We start from the raw sequence: 16,130 nt of genomic DNA, 5'->3' as shown, positions 1-16,130 counted from the left end.
TTTAGAGGGTTGCTGAAGCACTTGGAGGTTTATCTGTGTCCTCAGGGTCACCTGAGTGCTCCTGGCAGAGTACAGGAACCAGGAGCACTAACTCAGGTGAACCTGAGGACACAGATAAACCTCCGCTTCAACGACCCTCTAAAAGGATGCAAATGATCAGCTGTCTGAAAGGAATATAAATCCTTCCATTCCCCACTATCCTGTCAGAGCTGAAGAAGCTTCTTGGATAAGAAGGGAAAGGTCTTCAAAAGAACAAACAAAACGTCCAGTTGCCTCCTGAAAAAGCACCTTTGGGACAACCATGACCTGGATGACTGAGAATCTCTACAGATTTTTCTCATTAGCCATTTTTCCAAATAGGTGCATTCTAGTTTAGCCTTCTCTCGTTTTTTTAAAAAAAATATGTATTTTATGTGTGTCTTCTTTTTTATGTTCTCTAAACAACCCTTGAATTGTAATTGACAAACTCAGTCTGAACTCAAAAGCCTCAAGAGCTATGGGAGTCCGTCTCACTGTTGAATTTATTTTTCTGTGAGTGACAGACTTCTCATCTATCTTCAGGCTGTCAACATTTCTTTGAAGGGAAAAGCCTTCCTGTTACACCTCGTAAACAGTGTGAAATATAGACAGTGGTTTACATTTGGGGAATATACCGTACAGCAGGTTGCGGATACACACCATACATTAACAAGAGTTGTCAGAGAAATGTAGTTTGGAAAAGATCATACTTCCTTAAAGCTTTACAATATTTGAAACAAGCAATTGCCCTTCTTTTCCATATGATGACAGAGGTTTTCTAACTTTGCAATATCGGACCTGTCTAAAATGATATGCCGTATTTTTCGGAGTATAAGACGCACCTTTCCCCCCCAAAAAAGAGGGTGAAAATCTGGGTGTGTCTTATACTCCGAATGTAGCCCCGCCCAGCTTCTCAAACGGAGGTTTCAGAGGCTGAAAAAAGCATCAGAAAAGAAGCCCCCAAACAGAGCTTCAGAAAAGAAGCCCCCAAACAGAGCTTCAGAGGCTTTTTTTCTGAAGCTGTGTTTCGGAGGCTTTCAGAGGCAGGAAATTTTTTTTTTTCTGAAACAGAGTTTCAGAAGTTTCAGAGGCAGGAAAAAAAGCAAAAAAAAAAAAAAAAAAAAAAGCAAGGCACAGAGCTCACAACCAAGGAACCTGTTGCTAAAATTCACCTCTGAGAACAACTGATTGGGGGTATTCCGGGAGTCCCATCCACCTGCCAATTAGCTTTTTTCTTATTTTCCTCCACAAAAACTAAGCTGCATCTTATACTCCGGTGCGTCTTATACTCCGAAAAATACAGTAAATGAATGATGAGACCCTCCCAAATAAAACCAAATAACCAGTGAATAAAGAAAGAAAACTGCTGGGATTGGTGGAACATTTTGACAAATGGTTAGATTCATGGATTGAGCCATTTCTCAAAACCTGCTATGTTTTTTGTTTTTTTTTTTAAACCATTTTAATCCTTCCTAGATGCTTGCTTTGGCATCTTTCCTGCATTGCCTGAGCAAATTTGATCAAATAACCCCAGTCCCCATTTACTAACGGCACCCTAGAGGGGGATTATGAGCCATAGTTTGACAACTCCAGTCATAAAGTATTTTGGGGAAAGTAGTGTTTGATACTTAGCTATATTTAAAGATTTTACAGGCAACATCTATTGCTTATATGTTCCAAAGGTGCTTTTTCAAAAGGCAAAAGCCTTTTGGACTTTCTTTCTTTGCTTTTTTTCTTGAAGACGTTTCGCTTCTCATCCAAGAAGCATCTTTAGTTCTGACTGAATGGTGTAATTCAGAATTGAAGATGCTTCTTGGATGAGAAGCGAAAAGTCTTCAAGAGAAAAACCAAGAAAGTCCAGTTGCCTTTGGGAAAAACACCTTTGGGACAACCTGGATGGCTGAGAACCTCCACAGACATCTATTGCTTATATATTTGACCATTGTTCATTCAGCATCTTATTGCATTCCACAGAGAACATTCAGTGGTGCGTAGCATTTCACACTTGAACAATTGGTTCCTTCCACAGTTTAGAACACTGTGCTGGCTTCGCTTGGCAGTGATATGTGGAATCTCAGCAAGTCATTTTCTCCAAAATTAATACTAGTATGACATCAATCCTTATCAAGGACAACCTTGAAGGATGCCAGAATCATCCAGAGATGCCAGCTAAGTCGAAATGTCTACAAAATACTGGAACACTTTGGCAGACTTTTAATTCTAGTGTCCTCCGGATGACGCAGAATCTACAGTTAAAGTTGACATCCCTCTTAAATGTATACAGACTAAAACACACACGCAAATATGTGAACAAAAGAAAGTTGTAGCCTTTGTAACAAAAGCCATAATTAAGTGGCAGAACATGAACATACAAGATAGGAAAGAGCTATCTAAAAGGAACTACAGGTAGTCCTTGACGTATGGCCACAATTGAGCCCAAAGTTTCTGTTGTTAAGTGAGACATTTGTTAACATTTTACGACTTTTCTTGCCACAGCTGTTAAGTTGAATCACTGCAGTTGATAAGTTAGTAACCGGGTTGTTAAGTGAATCTGGGCTTCCCCGTTGACTTTGCTTATCAGGAAGGTCACAAAAGAGGATCACATGACCCAGGGACACAGCAAAAGTCATAAGTCAAAGACACAAGACTTACCACAGTTCGTTTAGTGACTGTTCAAAGTTACAACAGCCCTGAAAAAAATGACTTGTGACCGGTTTCACAGTTACGACCATTGCAGCATCCCCATGGGTCACGTGATCCAAAGTCAGAAGCTTGGCAACTGACTCATATTTATGACGGTTGCAGTGTCCTGTGGGTCATGCGAGTCCCTTTTGCCACCTTCTGACAAGCAAAGTTAATGGGGAAGCCGGATTCACTTAACAACCCTGATGCTAATTTAACAACTGCCGTGATTCGCTTAATCTACTCTGGCAAGAAATTTCATACAATGGAGCAAAACTCACCTGTTGTGACCTAGGCTTACTGAGTCATTACAAGACACAATTAGTCCCAAATAAACCTATTTTATTGTAACAGCTGAGAATTAACGTTCATTCCCAGCTGAGTCCCAATTAGTTGCAAAACAAGTCCTTCGGAAGAAGTCCTTCGGGATAATCACCAACCTTTATCTTCTTTGACTTCCTGCCAAAAGCCTTACTTGGCAAAGCCCCCACGAAGTTCAGAAACAAATAAGAGACACCGACTGGAAACAGAGTTAGCAACGTTGCTTTCCTGCCAAAGAGGCCCAAGTGCCTTTGTTTCTCTTTTCAGCCTTATGGGAGGGGCCAATCATCTCCTGGCCTTACTCCCGAGTTGTCCCTTTTGCTTTAGCTGCTCTTGCCTTTTGGCAGCTCTGTGCATGCGTGCACTAGGAACAGACTCCTCCTGTTCCTCTGCCTCTCTGCTGTCCGACTCTGGGGGCTCCCGAGTCCACGCATCACTCCAAGATGGCCCTGGCCCCATCTCTGCCTCTGACGCAGAACTCTTGTCCGGGCCTTCCTCAGACTCAGGACTGGCCCATGTTCCTGCCCAGCCTCCTCACTGTCCGACTCTGCTACCAGCTCCACAGGCTGCTGGCGGACCACAACATCACCTAACAAATGTTTCATTCTGCAACAGAAACACTTGGGCACAATGGGGGGGGAGGGGTCGTAAGTCGAGTACCCCCGTCATGTTACGTTCTTTACATCAAGCACACTCTTCAAAAGTTGGAAGGCTGCTGGCTACTTTTCCGCAGCCGAAGCTCTCTGCTTTATTGAAATTCAATAAGCAGAACTTCACTTCCATTATTGCAATTGAAACCTTCTAGTGGGATGAGGTCTTTCTTAGCCCTTGTCCACAACCGGAGGATTTTGGCACCCCGACGAATCTCTTTGGATGTGCTGGCACTGTTACAAAGCCCCAAGGGCAGGAATGCTGCACCTGTGTAAACTGTTGAAGGATAGCAGTGGCTTCGTATTAGGAAAATCGTGATGGGTGAGAAGCTATTTATTCCTGCCTTTGATCTTGTCCTCCAAGGTCTCCTCCTTTGGTTGCCAACACTCAGCCTCTCGATTAACTAGCTTAACCCTGGAAGAAGCAAACGAAAAACTCTCATCCTGCCAAGCAGTGTATTTAATACGGGTTCTTTACGTAAGGACAGAACTAAAAGCAATCTGAGCCAGATTTCCCTGGTAATTTGCAAGCTGACACTATTTATTCTGGGGAGGCTTCCCTTTTCTTGATGTAATTATAATTAGGAAAGATAAAAAACAAAAGAATAAATGGCTACTTTTTAGATAATATTGTTTGTGATTTCTCAAGGCCGGAGGAGCAGCAATAAGTGTCTTCCAGATGTTTTGGGAGGCGGCTCTTTTGATTTATAATTGTAATAAAATGGTTGGACATTTCCAGGCCCCCTCATCTGAAGAGAGAAAGGAAATGGTTTACTTTCTCTAAGCGTTATTTATGTACTTCTATTTCCAAGGTTAATCACTTTTTTCAAAACAACCCCGACCTGAAGACCAGAAATAAAATGAGTCACAGGGTGTACATTTGAATAAATAACTGCATATTACAACATCGGGAATTTTGTTCTAGTGTCTTTCCCTACCACATCCTACGACCAAGGGAATAAAATGTGTTTTTGTATTCCTAGAGGATATGTCACGTAAACCTGTCCTACTTTTAAGAGCTTTACAAATAATAACAGTTAAAAAGAAATGGCAGGTACAAAGAGCTGTTTCTCTCTCTCTCCCCTCTCTCTACCGTGTTTCCCCGAAAATAAGACCCTGTCTTATATTTCTTTGAACCCTGAAATAAGTGTTTGCCCTTACTGCCATGCGCTCAAAAGCCCGATTGGGCTTATTATCAGGGGATGTCTTATTTTGTGGGAAACAGGGTAATTACTCAAAACTACACAAAGACTAAACAATTTGGCACTACCTACCATAGAACAATGATTGATGAAATTGACTGAATCTACCGCAGTGCCCAAACTGACTTGTTTAATTAGAGAAATGTCATCGTTGACATTCATCGATGGACTTTTTGCATAAAACAGAAAATGATTTTGTGACATAAATTTGATGATTGCTATATAGAAAGAACAGAATTACAATGCAATCTTAGCCTGTTTCCCCCAAAATAAGACATCCCCTGATAATAAGCCCAATTGGACTTTTGAGCACATGGCAATAAGGCCAAGTGCTTATTTCAGGGTTCAAAAAAAAAATAAAATAAAAATAAGACAGGGTCTTATTTTCGGGAAAACTCGGTAGAAAGGGAGGTTTGGTTATAATTTTGCAGTTTGTAAAACTATCAAGAGGAAGATCAGTAGTCAATTTTTGTATTTCTTTTCATGTTTTCAATTCTTTTATTTTCTGTTTCTTCTTTCGATGTCCTTTTTTTTTGGATTTTTTTTTTTTTGCTTTCTTTTTCATATTTACCATATCTTTTTCTTTGAATGTACTTCTTACACATGCAACATATTGTGTAAAACTATCAAGAGGAAGATCAGTAGTTAATTTTTGTACGTAGTCCTCGACTTATAACTATTCACTTAACAACTGTTCAAAGTTACGATGCCACTGAGAAAAGTGAGTGACAACCAATCCTTGCACTTATGACGTCTTAGCATCTCACGGCCAAGTGCTCAAAATCAGGTGCTTGGCAAATGGCATGTACTTGCACAGTTGCAGTATTTTGGGGTCACATGATCACCATCTGTGACCTTCCCAGCCGCCTCTCAACAAGTAAAATCAGTGGGAGAAAGCCGGATTTGTTTAACTACCGCATGATTCACATAACAACTCCAGTGATTTGTTTAACAACTGTGGCAAAAAAAAGGTCATAAAATCAGGCATGACTCACTTAACAAATGCCTTGCTTACCAATGGAAGCTTGTGGTCATAAGTTGAGGACTAACTGTAAATATTTATCATTAAAGTATGTATGTGTGTGTGTGTGTGTGTGTATATATACACATACATATATACACACATATTCACACATACACACATATATATAACAAGTGTGTGTGTATGTATGTATGTATAATACGTAATTATTTTGCTCTAAATTTTTTCTAATTGCAGGTGATTATTTTTATGTCTTCTGTATAACCATTTTAAAACTAGCAACAGACTAAGTTGTCTTCTCAGCTGCCACCAACAACAACAACAACTGTCTCTGTCTAAAAAGTTCTTGGAAGTTGACGCAATATGTCCTACAATGGTATCAAAACTCATTTCAGGTTTTTTTTCAAAGCTGGAAACCTCAAGAATTTCCCTCTTCCTTTTCTTCCGAAAAACATCAGTTGTAAGAAAAAACATTACTCATGTGCTTTACTTGCTTAGAGAATGGAAAAACCTATTTCTTAGATGATTACAAAGAAATGGGTATTGTTCCTTGGTACTAAATGCAACTGAAATCTATGAGACATTTGTTCAGGTAAGGTAGAATTATCTGATGAATGAGGCTAAAATGTTATCTCTAGAATGAATTTAGAAGTTAGCATCAAGTAAATTCCATTTACTTCCATTGAGGACCTGTATACTGCACGAGTCAAAAAGAGAGCTGTGAAAATATCTATAGACCCCTCGCATCCTGGACATAAACTGTTTCAACTCCTACCCTCAAAACGACGCTAGAGAGCACTGCACACCAGAACAACTAGACACAAAGACAGTTTTTTCCCGAACGCCATCACTCTGCTGAACAAATAATTCCCTCAACACTGTCAAACTATTCACTAAGTCTGCATTTCTATTACTATTAATCTTCTCATCATTCCTATCACCCATCTCCTCCCACTTATGACTGCATGACTGTAACCTTATTGCAGGTATCCTTACGATTTATATTGACTGTTTTCTAATATGATTTGATTGCTTATTTGTACCCTATGACTATCATTAAGTGTTGTACCTTATGATTCTTGACAAACGTATGTTTTCTTTTATATACACTGAGAGCATATGCACCAAGACAAATTCCTTGTGTGTCCACAAGGAATCACACCTGGCCAATACAATTCTCTTCTATTCTAAATCACCATTTGTGTCCTATTCCATACCCGCCATAACCAACAATATCCCTTTTCAGTTTTGTAAGCTTCCTTGAATTAATATACACTGAATATTTATGAAATCTACTGAATAAGTATGAGACAATTTTATTAAACTCTCCAAGAACTATACATTTTCCTATTTGATTATTTATCGTGTTGAAAAAATGGAGGGGGGGGAAAAAAATAACCAACTAACCCAAACTCAGCTTTGGCATAGCCTTGTAAATAAAAGTAGACATGTTCCTAAACACCAGACATTATTAATTGCTTTTCTATGATCTGAAAAGCACGGAAAGGGAAGAAGTAAACTTTTGTAGAAATTTCCCAGGAACACTGTAATTTACCAAAGATTCACAGGACTGTAATTTTTTAGACTGGTTTACAAAAAGTGACTTAGCCTCTCTCACTCTTCAAGGTATTGGACAGTTTCCCCCTCTATATCATAGATATTTCATATTACTACTTATTTTGACTATGGAAATGAGAATATCTTAAATGGGACGCCCAATAGAGATTTATCCAACAATATCGAATAGTCATGACTGTAAATAATAAATAATTGTAGGGACGCGGTGGCTCAGTGGCTAAGACGCTGAGCTTATCGATCGAAAGGTCGTCAGTTCAGCGGTTTGAATCCCTAGTGCCAAATAACGGGATGAGCTCCCGTTACTTGTCCCAGTTTCTGCCAACCTAGCAGTTCGAAAGCACATAAAAAGGCAAGTAGAAAAATAGGGACCACCTTTGGTGGGAAGGTAACAGCGTTCTGTGCACCTTTGGCATTTAGTCATGCCGGCCACATGACCATGGAGATGTCTTTGGATAGCGCTGGCTCTTCGGCTTTGAAACGGAGATGAGCACCGCCCCCTAGAGTCAGGAACGACTAGCACATATGTGCGAGGGGAACCTTTACCTTTACCTTATCAGAATAGTCAATTTTGTGGCTCAAGGACAAGTTTAATTTTAGACTCTCTCTTTGAATTCTTTTGATTATGCTGGAGAACTAATCTTTTTATAATGCAACCAAGTGTAATAGAGCTAGCTGATGTAGTGTTTTAAGAGGTAGGAGCCAACTTGGAATTTATCCTCAACCATGAAAGCCCCCTCATTATCCCCCATGCAATCTATCTCTTTAGAAGTTTGTTGTAGAAAAAAATATGGAGGAACTGCTGTGTATTGTATGTTGGCTTCAACCAATAGTGTAGCCCAAAGAAAGCAAAATGCAATCCACTGTAAATATTGTGTCTAGATCAAGAGAAATCACAGTTCCTTTTTGTTCTAGAAATAGAATAGAATAGAATAAGAGTTGGAAGGGACCTTGGAGGTCTTCTAGTCTAACCCCCTGCTTAGGCAGGAAACCCTACACCACTTCAGACAAATAGTTATCCAACATCTTCTTAAAAACTTCCAGTGTTGAAGCATTCACAACTTCTGGAGGCAAGTTGTTCCACTGATTAATTGTTCTAACTGTCAGGAAATGTCTCCTTAATTCTAAATTGCTTCTCTCCTTGATTAGTTTCCACCCATTGCTTCTTGTCCTGCCCTCAGGTGGAGAATAGCTTGACTCCCTCTTCTTTGTGGCAGCCTCTGAGATATTAGAACACTGCTATCATGTCTCCCCTAGTCCTTCTTTTCATTAAACTAGACATACCCAGTTCCTGCAACCGTTCTTCATATTTTTAGCCTCCAGTCCCCTAATCATCTTTGTTGCTCTTCTCTGCACTCTTTCTAGAGTCTCCATATCTCTTTTACATCGTGGCGACCAAAACTGAATGCAGTATTCCAAGTGTGGCCTTACCAAGGCATTATAAAGTGATATTAACAACTTCACGGGAACATTTTCTTTGAAGATGTTTCACTTCTCATCCAAGAAGCTTCTTCAGCTCTCACTGATTCATCCAGTCAGAGCTGAAGAAGCTTCTTGGATGAGAAGCGAAACGCCTTCAAAGAAAAACCAGAAAGTCCAGTTGCCTCTTGAAAAAGTACCTTTGGGACAACCATGACCTGGATGACCGAGAATCTCCATAGACATCCCAGGGGTTATGTAATGACAGTTCAGGTACTTGGCAAGCAGGTTGCATTTATGAACAATTGCAGTTTACATGATCATTTTTGCAACTTTTTTTTGCCTGTTTTTAGGCAAAAAAAGTACATTGGTGTAGCTAGATTTGCTTAACTGCCACCTGATTTGTTTAATAACCATAGTGATTTGCTTTATAACCACTGTAAAAATGGTAATAAAATCAGATCTGGCCACGTCGTAATTTGACTTATGACCACACTGACTTACAACCAAAATTCCAGTCCCAAATGTGGTTATAAATCAAGGACTACCTGTATGTTTGTCAGGAGAAAAAGGTGGGAAGCCGTGCAAATATTTTACAGTTATTTTAACACAAACCTAAACCTACTAGAATGACCTTTGTCATTTTCTAAACGAGCCTTTCATTTATTCTTTAATTACAGCCTGGAATGAAATTAGATTATGACATTCTTGCAAAACATGTGTATATGTAAACATGTGTACACCAAAAATAAAACCAAGCTCTTGGAGTCATTCAGTATTTTATTTCCCAAGAAGGTTTCTGAAATCCACTGTAAGTATTGTGTCTAGATCAAGAGAAATCACAGTTCCTTTTTGTCCTAGAAATAGAATAGAATAGAATAACAGAGTTGGAAGGGACCTTGCAGGTCTTCTAGTCCAACCCTCTGCTTAGGTAGGAAACCCTATACCATTTCAGACAAATAGTTACCCAATCTCTTCTTAAAAGCCTCTAGCTCCCATAACTTCTGAAGGAAGCCTTTCCACTCGTTAATTGTTCTCCTTAGTTCTAAGTTGCTTCTCTCCTTGATTAGTTTCCATCCATTGCTTCTTGTCCTGCCCTCAGGTGCTTTGGAGAATAGGTTGACCCCCCTCTCCTTTGTGGCAGCCCCTGAGATATTGGAACACTGTGTTCCAATATAATATATAAGGGCCAATAATTGTTTTTGATAAATATAGGTGTCTGAGGATGGTGGTTTACTTTCTAGAATATCAGCTTTCTGCTTACTTTTTAAATTAAAATAACATAAAATTACATGGGGCAGAAACCTTGGGTGCCTAATTCCCTAATAGGGTCTATAGATATTTTCTTGGCACCCACCAAAATCCCTGCCCCGTGTAATTTTATAATGTCTACTCAAAGCAGAAGTGCTTACAGGATATGGTCAAAGATGGCAGCCATAATGGTGTGATTCAAGCTCGGCCTTGTTATATGAGTGATGTGCAATGCATCACTCGTATAAAACATATAAAATTTCAACTGCAGTTATCTTGACTTTTTTGACCTTCCCTATCACAACATCCCTGGTTTAAAAGACCTTCCATTGCCTCAATTTGAAGGGAGACGGTTTACAGCAGTGTTTTCCAGCCTTAGCAACTTTTAAGATGCGTGGCTGGCTGGAGAATTCTGGGAGTTGAAGTCCATGCATCTTAAAGTTGCCAAGCTTGGAAAGCCTCGATCTAGGGATTTATTTTTTTTTAGAATGGAGACAGAAATAATTTGCTACCCAAAAACCTTCTGCCATTAAAGCTCTCAAAATCCCTAAGAATGGGGACAAATCTAGCCCCGAATGGCAATTTCGGACCACCGGAGGTGCTTTGGTGGGCTGAAGTGCAGACCCCGAGCGCTGTTTGAAGAAGAATTGTGGTGATTTTGCTGCTGATGTTTTGCAGAATCCACTAGCAGTTCTTCGGCCTGTCAGCTGCTGGTTTATCTTACGCTCCCGATCATTCACCCTGATCAACGATTCATCATCCGCAACATAAAAGCAGCAGATCCCCAAGGCAACATAAAAACATAACTTTTTTTAAAAAAAACCCGTCATCACCAGATGGGCTTAAGAAGCATCTTAATGTTCATTCGGGGCCCAAAGTCCTATTCGAAAAGGAGTTTTTCCTCTTCTGAGCACGTTCAAGGAGGTCTGGAAGCTTAAGGACAACCAGTTCCTGAAATATCTGCTTTATAGTGTACAAACTGGACAGGATAATTTAGCCAACAGAGCTACCCCTGAGATGTGTGTCTATGTGTATCCAACCTCATGATGTTCCAGACAGATATAAAGAACTGGTCTATGGGTAAGAAGCTGGACGTGGTTCTCTGATTGGATTGCTCATTGAAGGAGGGAGATTTAGAGTGGACTGTCCAAACCACGGGTGTCAAACTCAAGGACTGCGGGCTGGATTCGGCCCGCGGGGTGCTTAAATCTAGCCCACGGGGCAGGCAAGGAAATAAATAATAAAGGACCGATCCACTATGCCTCTGGCAGCCAAAATGGGGCACAGGGGTGGTGAGGCGCTGTGCAGGTTTCAAAAACCCACGCCAGTGTTGGGTTGCTCCCGGTCCTGTCCGGTTCTTGCGAACCAGTCGTAAAAGTGGCGGGAGGCTCTGCCCACCTGCCCGGACATCATACTGGACGATCTGTGCATGCACAGAAACGTGTGCACATGTTCCTGTTGTGAACCGGTAGTAAAGGTAAGTAGAACCCACCCCGACCCACGCCCCGTTTTGGCTGGCAGGGTGCTGCAGGTGGCTTCCGTCCCGTCTCTCCCCCCCACCCATCTGCCGTCCAGCCCGCAGAAAACACTATTATATACAATGCTAATCTGGCCCTTGAAGAAATCCAATTTGACACCCCAGGTCCAGATGGATGCTGGTTTTTTTCCCCCTCTGTTTCACATTCTACATTATACTTTAAATATTGTCTAGAGTTAGATCTGCCTAAATCAGATTTAGAATTAGAGTTAGATGCTGGCTGCCCAAATCAGGGTGACATTGGACAGGTCGACCTTAGCAGTCCAATATTATCCTGATTTGGGCAGTATCTAAAATCAGTATCTAAAATCTAAAACCAACACTGGGCAGCTTCTTTTTTTAAAAAATGAAATTCAGTTTTGCAAAAACCCTAGGAATCTGGATGGGGGAGGGCAGGCTCTCCTGATTCCATCCTCCACCTGATGCTCAGGAGATCAAGAGAGGCTCCCCAAACTGGCTCCCCCACTCCTCTGTGTTTTTGCCTGTGTGCGACACAACTCCTCTTGTGGATGGAGTTCACCCTGCTCCAGATGATAACTGGATAACCGTCATTGCTGGGCCTCTTCTGTCCCATCAAGTCCCTCCCAGCCTCCAAGGCTGGGCAGGGTGATCAGGCCTTCAAGTGTCATGTTGTTCTAAGTTGTGTATGTGTTGTTTGTGTGTGGGGGGGGGGGGGAGCAGACAGGAAGAGATCTTCAACAGAAAAGACTTGGAAGGGAGAATTTTCCTTAGGCAGGAGTTTAGGCCTAGTATTGCAGCTCAGCTGGAATAAGGATTTGCAGGGTTGTTGTTATGGGGAAAATAGAAGGAGGAAGGTGTGTTGGATATAACAGAATATCAGAGTTGGAAGGGACTTTGGAGGTCTTCTAGTCCAACCCCCTGCTCAGGTAGGAAACCCTGTCAAATCTCTTCTGCAAAACTTCCAGTGTTGGAGCATTCACAACTTCCGGAGGCAAGTTGTTCCACTGATTAATTGTTCTAACTGTCAAGAAATTTCTCCTAAATTCTAGGTTGCTTCTTTCTTTGATTAGTTTCCATCCATTGCTTCCTGTCCTGCCTTCAAGTGCTTTGTAGAATAGCTTGACTGCCTCTTCTTTGTGGCAGCCCCTGAGATATTGGAACACTGCTATCATGTCACCCCTAGTCCTTCTTTTAATCAGACTAGACATACCCAATTCCTGCAACCATTCTTTATGTTTTAGCCTCCAATCCCCTGATCATCTTTGTTGCTCTTCTCTGCACTCTTTTTAAGAGTCTCAACATCTTTTTTTACATTGTGGCAACCAAAGCTGGATGCTATATATTCTAAGTGTGGTCTTACCAAGGTGTTATAAAGTGGTATCAACACACCACACAATCTTGATTCTATCCTTCCGTTGATCCAGCCTAGGACTGCATTGGCTTTTTTGGCAGCTGCCGCACACTGCTGGCTCATATTAAGATGACTATTCACTAGGACTCCAAGATCCCTCTCACAGTTACAATAAAGGCGGGGTGCAAATAAATACAGGTAGTCCTCAACTTACCAGCAACCCAGCCCAAAATTTATGTCGCGAAGCGAGAAATGTGTTTTAAGTGAGTTTTGCCCCATGTTATGACTTTTCTTGCCACATCCGTTAAGCCAATCACTGAAGTTGTTAAATGAGTAACCTGGCTGTTAAGTGAATCCTGCTTTTTTTCCCCATTAACTTTTGCTTGTCAGACAATTGCAAAAGGGGATTCTGTGGCTCTCGGGACCGTCATAAATACGAGCCGGTTGGCCAGCCTCCAAATGTAAATCATGTGACCGCAGGGATGCCGCCACGGTCGGTCATTAAGTCTGAAAAAAATGGTCACCGCTCTCTTTTATTTTCAGTGCCACGGTAACTTCAGTCAGTAAGCAAATTGTTGTAAGTCAAGGACTAGGTGTGAAATAAATTTAGAGACGGGGCCGCCAGAACTGGCATTGCCAAACCACCACAACCATATCACCATTAAATAATAGTAATAATAATAATAATAATAATAATAATAATAATAATAATAATAATAATAATAATAATAATATTTTTTTGAATACAGACAGATCGTCACTTGGAACACAACCCACTAGATATAACAGTTGTAGAAAACTGAAACGTACTATTTATTGACATCGCGGGTACCAGGAGATGCCAGAGTCGAAGAAAAAGAACTGGAAAAAATCACGAAATATCGCAACCTGGCCATCGAAACTACACAGCTATGGATGAAACATGTAACAGTGATACCCACTGTCATCTGGGCCCTTGGTACCATGTCCAAGAATTTTATAAGATACATCAACAAATTGCAGCTTCCTGCAATAACACCAGCTGCGCTACTTCGAACATGGTACATCTTAAGAAGGTACTTGGTTGATACCTCGGATGCTGGAAGCAACCTGTATCAACCATTAGCACCAGTCAGTGATATTTGTGATGCATTTTTGAATGTTCAGTTGACTGAGTTTCATGTTTAATGAATAAAGTAAATAATAATAATAATAATAATAATAATAATAATAATAATAATAATTCTACTATAATAATAAATAGTAGAAATTTATATTATTATAAATAATAATATATATTTTATAATAATAATATATAATATTTTTGAATGTTCAGTTGACTTGAGTTTCATGTTTAATGAATAAAGTAAATAATAATATATAATTCAAATAAAGTAAATAATAATAATATATAATTCGACTACAATATATAATAATAATATAAGATATATAATATATGATATAATAATATATAATATATTATCATAATAATATATAATAATAATAATAGTTCGACTAGTGATTTGGGATACGAAATCCAGCATGGTCATCTCGTTTGCCGTGTATACTGTCATCATCATCATCAATTTATCCGGACCAAACTTTCCCTTTGGCTGCACAGAAGGATAATGAACAGTTAAGGAAACGACGGAGATCAACCCGCGCCAACTCACCGCAATCAGGGCCGGATTCCTGGGCTCGCCTCCAGCGGCGGCGCTCGGCTGCTCCCCGTTGATCCCACTCCTGCCACCAGCGCTGCCGTTGCTGATCAGCTGCGGGGAATAGTAGTCGGTCGCCGGGGGCGCTGCGGCGTTAGCAGAAGGCGCGGCCGAGCCGTTGCCTCCGGCCGTCCCTGCCCCTGCCGCCGCTTTGCTGTGCTTGCTTCCCTTGCGGGCCGCCTGGCCGTGTTGCACCAGGTTAAGGAGCTGCAAGGTGTTCTCCCGCTCGCGATCCGAGCTCTCGGCCCGGCCCCGCTCGTAACGGCCCTCGCAGGTCAAGTGGTGCTGGCGGCAAACGGCGATGCGCGCCCGGAGCCTCTCCACGATCGCGCTGTGAACCCGCGGGGCCGCCGCCGCCATCGAGCCTCCTCCTCCTCCTCCTCCGAGGAGACCCAGGGTTTGAGGGGGCGCCGTATCCCCCATCCCGACGGGCCAGACGCCTCCTGGCGCTCCGCTGCTCTTTCCCAACCGGAGATCGCGGCTTTCTCACGGCTCACATGAACGGAGGAAGGCGGCGGAGGGGGAATCCGCTCGCTTTGCTCCAGATCGGAGTTTGTGGGGTTGTTGTTGTTTTTTTTTCTTTCCCAACCCCGAAGTCAGCCGCCCCCTCCCCTCACTTTATTTAGGAGCGACGATCCTTCCTGACAGCCAAGAAGAAAACTTGACAGATTAATTAGTATTTTTTGTTTTGTTTTGTTTTGTTTTGTTTGTTTCCTGGTCGCGCAAAATAACTTAGAGAAAAGCCACCGGAATCCTTTGAGGGAGATCTGTGAGGCCCGGAGCGCAACTCATCACGGGGATGGCGGGGGCAAAACAAATAGGAAGGCAAGAAGGGAGAAATCGATCGGGATCCATTCCACCGGTCGGTGCAGAACTGCCAGAGACGTTGAAAAATCCGATGAAGCAATTGACCAGAGTGCGGGGCGGGGGGGGGGAGACGGACGGGACGGTTCCTTCCCCCACGCACCCCAAAACGATCCGAGCTGTACGGAATTTTTTAAAAAAATTAATAAATTCTCTTTCCCATCCACCCCTCTTTGGTTATGGGAAGCAATTACTTTCCAAGAAGCAACGATTCTTGGTTGGGGGGGGGGAATGCAGCGTTTTCTTTAAATCATCCCCCGAAGAAGTTTGAGAGATGCTTTCCCGAAAGAAGAGAAAGTTAAGCGGGGATCGTAGCAAAACTAAGGATCGCCGTCTCCCGACGGGTGCAGAAGGCAGGCGGCCCCGGGGAAGGGGGAAAAAAAAAAAAAGTCAGGACACGAGGTGGAAGAAAGTTGATCGCGGGATCCGTAAGTCAGAAGGGAGGGGGGGGGGTGCGCGGGAAGAGGGTGGGGGGTCGAGAGACCCACCGAAGGCTTGAACTGCTCCGCTCGCTTCCCTCCGGCGCTTTCTCCACTCGCCTGTCGTCCCAATGCCCTCGATCCCCGAATCCAGATCCGGCAAAGTTGGGGGGGGGGGGAGAAAAACCCCAAAACACCATA

The 16,130-nt window shown here is 42.0% G+C and overlaps 1 protein-coding gene across 1 annotated transcript in view; it reads right to left on the bottom strand.

Annotated features, from left to right (window-relative positions):
• MAML2 (mastermind like transcriptional coactivator 2) overlaps positions 1-15,129 on the bottom strand; it is a 240,257-nt gene extending 225,128 nt beyond the window's left edge. The window contains exon 1 of the mRNA XM_070943990.1: positions 14,602-15,129. Coding sequence (XP_070800091.1) covers positions 14,602-15,069 — 468 coding nt within the window. The 5' untranslated portion in view covers positions 15,070-15,129. The remainder of the gene's footprint in view (positions 1-14,601) is intronic.
• Between the last annotated feature and the right edge of the window lie 1,001 nt (positions 15,130-16,130).

This window comes from Pituophis catenifer, unplaced genomic scaffold, assembly GCF_029215685.1.
Source record: "Pituophis catenifer annectens isolate HBS135680 unplaced genomic scaffold, rPitCat1.0.hap2 SCAF_4, whole genome shotgun sequence".
Lineage (NCBI taxonomy): Eukaryota > Metazoa > Chordata > Lepidosauria > Squamata > Colubridae > Pituophis > Pituophis catenifer.
The sequence above is the reverse complement of the archived record's forward strand: the minus strand, read 5'-3'. Positions and strand labels throughout refer to the sequence as shown.